The sequence below is a fragment of the Rhagoletis zephyria genome, unplaced genomic scaffold (genome assembly GCF_001687245.7).
Source record: "Rhagoletis zephyria isolate East Lansing unplaced genomic scaffold, Rhagoletis_zephyria_1.1 Rzeph_scaffold_01896, whole genome shotgun sequence".
Classification (NCBI taxonomy): domain Eukaryota; kingdom Metazoa; phylum Arthropoda; class Insecta; order Diptera; family Tephritidae; genus Rhagoletis; species Rhagoletis zephyria.
In genome coordinates, this window is record NW_016158980.1 from 2,085 (window position 1) to 7,192 (window position 5,108).

At 36.6% G+C, this 5,108-nt stretch overlaps 1 protein-coding gene across 1 annotated transcript; it reads left to right on the top strand.

Moving 5' to 3' along the window:
• The first annotated feature begins 2,149 nt into the window (after window positions 1–2,149).
• LOC108365503 (uncharacterized) lies at window positions 2,150–5,044 on the top strand. Its single transcript, XM_017619544.1, has 3 exons — window positions 2,150–3,634; window positions 3,758–3,959; window positions 4,293–5,044. Coding segments are annotated over exons 1-3 (834 nt in total). The 5' UTR covers window positions 2,150–3,632; the 3' UTR covers window positions 4,923–5,044.
• Window positions 5,045–5,108: the final 64 nt, after the last annotated feature.

The window sequence follows — 5,108 nt, forward strand, 5'->3', positions numbered from 1 at the left end:
GTTGTATGTTAAGTATTTGCATTTAACTGCCACGCAGGACCGCGGGCACTTGTTGGTATATTTGAGGTTAAATGTATGGTTGATTAATGCGAGAGAAGTCGCGCGGAAGGTAGTTCATGACTGTGTTCTTTGTTTTAAGCATAAACCTAAAATGATGACCCAGATAATGGGAAATTTGCCACGAGATAGGCTAACATCAGTAAGACCGTTTGTAATCACTGGAGTAGATTTTTGTGGACCGATATATACGTCTTATGGAGTACGTGGTCGACCCCCTATAAGACGTATGTGGTGGTGTTTTCGTGTTTCGCGTCAAAAGCTGTTCATATCGAAGCGGCATCTGATCTCTCTACTAATGCATTTATTTCTGTGCTTAAAAGGTTTATCGGGAGAAGAGGCTTGCCAGAGAAGGTGGTGTGCGACAACGCAACAAATTTCACCGGTACAGACGAGAAGCTAAAGGAATTGAAANTCTTATGGAGTACGTGGTCGACCCCCTATAAGACGTATGTGGTGGTGTTTGTGTGTTTCGCGTCAAAAGCTGTTCATATCGAAGCGGCATCTGATCTCTCTACTAATGCATTTATTTCTGTGCTTAAAAGGTTTATCGGGAGAAGAGGCTTGCCAGAGAAGGTGGTGTGCGACAACGCAACAAATTTCACCGGTACAGACGAGAAGCTAAAGGAATTGAAAGACGCCTTGTTCAGCAAAATCGGCCAAGAGAAAATAGCCAACTTCGTCGCGGACCGCGGCGTAAAATTCCAATTCATCCCTCCTCGCGCCCCACATTTCGGAGGACTGTGGGAGGCCGCCGTAAAGTCTACAAAACATCTTTTGTATCGCACCGTCGCCGAAGCCAACCTCTCATTCGAAGAGCTGGCATTCCGCGTCGCATTTCGAACAAATTAGATGTGGTATCACCGTACATATAATAAAAAGTATAGATGATTTTCAATAAAATAACATTAAGTAAGATAAGATTTCCAGGCTTCACCTATTGGACTTTAAACCTCTCAACACAAAAACATGTAAATACTGACGCAATAAATATTGAACATGTAGCACTCCCGCACGATCCATCATATTTTGAAATTCATCAATATGGATCACAATCCATACATCACACTCTATATTGAAAGTGTGGAAGGCGCCCCACACTGTGATAAATTAACGAGTAGACTACCCAGCGATAATTTTCTTCGCTATGTGGTTAGTTATTTGTGCTGAGCGCTGTGTTGCCTGATCAACGCAATTGCTTCTAGAAGTGTTGTCACCGCTACACGCAACCATAGTACAATTTATCAAATTGATCCAACTTCTTTAGTATGACTTTATACACGGCAAACTTACCAAAAGTTACCAAAATTAAAAAAAAAGATGCCAAATTACCAAGCGCTCCAAAAGTTACCTATTTTGGTCAGAAGTTACCAAATGTGGCAACCGTGATTGCAATCGAGGGACAAATTTCTTATTGTTACAGAAAGTCTTTCAACTTTAGAATCACTTTTAAACAACCAAAATAATAATAAATTAATGTTAGCCATCAGGACTATGTTAATGGAAAGCGAAAACCGGTATAAAGATTATGTGGAGTCCGAGCCACGTAGGAATCGAAGGGAACGAAGCCGCAGACAGTAGAGCTAAAGTTGCCATAGAGGTACCACTATTCCTGTCAAAATGGATCCTCACAAAAGATATACTTAGATGTATAAACTCAAACATGTTCTTAAAAAAAACAAAACGAGTAGAAAAACTATCGCCATCACTATTCCGACATCAACACAGAATGCAAAAAGCCTACTTTACCCTACAATGTCAGCTGCAGCGCATTAAAATCATTTATTCGTCTAGGGATCGGACTCACAATTATCACCCACAGCTATATTCTTTCTGGATCGAACTCACCTCAATGCCCTTTCTGTGGTGTAAACGACCTCACCGTTTGCCATTTGTTAGCCAATTGCCCACAGTTCACTCCAACAAGAAATGCACTATTCGATAAAATCAGACCTTCGAGCCTACTGTCCGAAACTGTCCTAGGAAAAATAAAACTGATCAATGAATTTTTGGAAAAAACTGAATTAAAAAAATTTATATAAATATCAGGGTACGAAAATAAACTATGTTGTACGTTACTATTTCGTTTCGTTTATTACTTCAACAGTTCGGTACAATACGAAAACAAAACGGCTGAGTTCACTTTGGTGATAGTTCACTACAGTAGTTGAGTAGTTACAGACGAAACAACAAACGAAATGAATCGTGCAGAGAAAAGTAAATGTATGGATGTTTACATATGCAATAACTAAACACAAACCGAATGGTTGCAATGAATAAAATAAGTATAAAAATGTTTTTTAATTGAATTGGATATGAAAATTTACAGAAAAATATATTTTTCACGTAATTGAAACGGATTGACTGACGGACGACAAACTACAAGAAGGGGATATAACTTTTAAATTATAACTTCGACTGAAATACAATACATCCCTGCACAATCGAACTTTGCTACAAAACGGCATCTCTGATTGAACGAAGAGAGCCACAAAACGTACCCTAGATAAACGAACGGGTGACTCAAACGCAACACATGGAACTGATCGGACGCCATTGTTTAATTTCTATACAATAAACTATATTTACTACAATTTTAAGCCTTAATAAATAGAGTTTAATTTCGCGCGAGTTAAGTGACTTCGCCACAAGGCACGTAAACAAAGTTTCCACTAAGCATCATCAATAACAACCAAACATGCATTATCAAGAAATGCATTCTCAACATGTAAACAACAAACATCTGGCAATGGAATAATCCACTGCGATAACCACCGCCGCATCTCAACAATAACAAACAAGTGATAACAAGATAACAGATACCGAATTCCAACAAAGGAATGGCAAACAGGTAATAACTACCCATCTCAATAACAACAAACAACTTGCAACCAGATAACAGCAGCCACATCTCACTAGCATAAATTGCTGTAAGATCTTATATTATAAACAGTTTTAAGAATATAAATAAAGTGTACGCATTTCGGCGTAGTAATAAAAAAATATTTTTTTAACTCATATCGTGAAAGCAATATTAACTGGGGGCTCAAGCCGGTATAACCCTTGACTGCAGGCAAATATCTTCAACCTACAGGATAATAAAATAAAAATTCCACGGCTTTGAAGAAAAGCATAAAACCAATCTCTGAAAAAGTGAGATATAATAAGTTCATACAGTCGCGTAAAAGGCTAACCTTGAAATAGCAGGCAGAGTAAACCTATAAAAAGTGAAAAGCGAAATGAGAAATTCCTGGCTTCAAAGAGAATCCTTCACGCTGGACTCACGTAACAAACGCCAACAAAGTTCAATTCTAGATATGCGCTCAATGCAACAAGACGATACAATGGCACTGGGGCCCTATTCTATAACTCGATTCGAAAATAAATTTGCTCGAATTCGGATTTTTTGTACTTGGTAACTCTATTTTCGCATTTGCAATTCTAATTTCGAATAGTATATTCGAAAATCGAAAACTGGCAACTATGTAACTCGAATTTGAATGTCAAATTCATTCGATCTTCGCAAATAATACTCGTTAGCGTTTGAGCTGTAGAAACGGAATACTATTTGAAAAATGCAAGTATTTTAATAATCTTTTATTAAGTATAACAACTATAANAATACTATTTGAAAAATGCAAGTATTTTAATAATTTTTTATTAAGTATAACAACTATAAACGTAAAATATTTTACAATAGGGATTCATCCAGCAAAAGCCAGCATACAAAACAAAGCCAATTTGGAATTATGGTGGAATTCATGGAATCGCATCCAAGTTTGGCCAAAGGCTACATAAAGTGCGCTGATGCTAAGCAAACTTCCAAGAATTTGTGGGGACGGCTGACGGAAGAGTTCAATGGAGATGGACCACCTACGCGGGATGCATCTTCATGGAAAAAGGTAATTTTAGTGTGAGCCAAATAATGTTAACTCTTAAAGCTGCAGCAGGAGCCGCGCGTCGTATGACCTATCAAAGTACCGTTTTCAAGGTATAACGGTTATGATAAATAGCCGTATGCAAATGAACCACTCAATGAAGTACAGTTTTAATAAAGCAAAAGAAATTAAATTTTAGCAAATGTTACATTTGAAATATATTAAAAAACAACAAAAAATATAAACGCATTTAATTTATGTAATGAAAAAGAGTATTTTTTAAACATACGACGGCACTATGAATGGAATTTCGTTTATTATTAACTATTATTATTATTTTTTATTTACATATTTAAGGTTTGGGCGGATTACAAGACCCACCTCAAAGCCAAAGTGCGCAAAAATAAGTTGCACATGTCCGGAACTGGTGGTGGCCCTGCAAAAATTAGTTCCCTTAATTCGGTGGAGTTAAGGGTAATGGAGTTGTTGCAAATAAATGAAGCAGTAGATGGAATAGCCGGTGCTCAAAAATTCGGTGCAGGAAGAAGTGAAGCCACAAACAGCAACGAATGTAAAACTGCTCCAACCACTCCGAATTATGCAACTGATTTGCAGGATCGTGCAGAACTGCCACCTTCTACTCCTCCTTCCTATTCCCAGGTGTCACCCAATTGCAGTACGGTGCGGTCCCGAACTCAAAGCAAAAGCAATCTTTTGAAGATGCAAGTGTATGGGCAAAAAAAATTCCACAAAGATTGTACTCGCATTTTAAAAGACGTCAATTACAATTTAAAATCAATAGCAAAAACAAATAAGAAATCTGTGGAACAAATGGAAGAGAGAATAGAAATAGAGAGACAAAAACTTAAATTCGCAAAATTAAAACATGAATACAAAGTAAAAAGCGACATGGAGAGAAACAAAATTAGAATTTCAAAACTTAGACTGAAGCAACAGCTGCTAGATGTTAATACACGTAGAGATTAATATACATACATATCAAATATTTGCCTTGTAAGTACATATGTACACTTGAAGAAAATTTTTATGTTTATTTTTATATATAAATACATATGTATGTAATAGAACCACAAACATATTCATATATTATTCTCAAATAAATAAATAAAGAAAATGTACTTGTTGTGAAAAGTTCTTTAATTGCATTGATTT

Bases quoted from the DNA above. Each gene is read 5' to 3' on its own strand.
- LOC108365503 (XM_017619544.1), top strand. The intron at 3,960-4,292 runs GTAATTTTAGTG...TACATATTTAAG, and splicing joins ATGCATCTTCATGGAAAAAG to GTTTGGGCGGATTACAAGAC.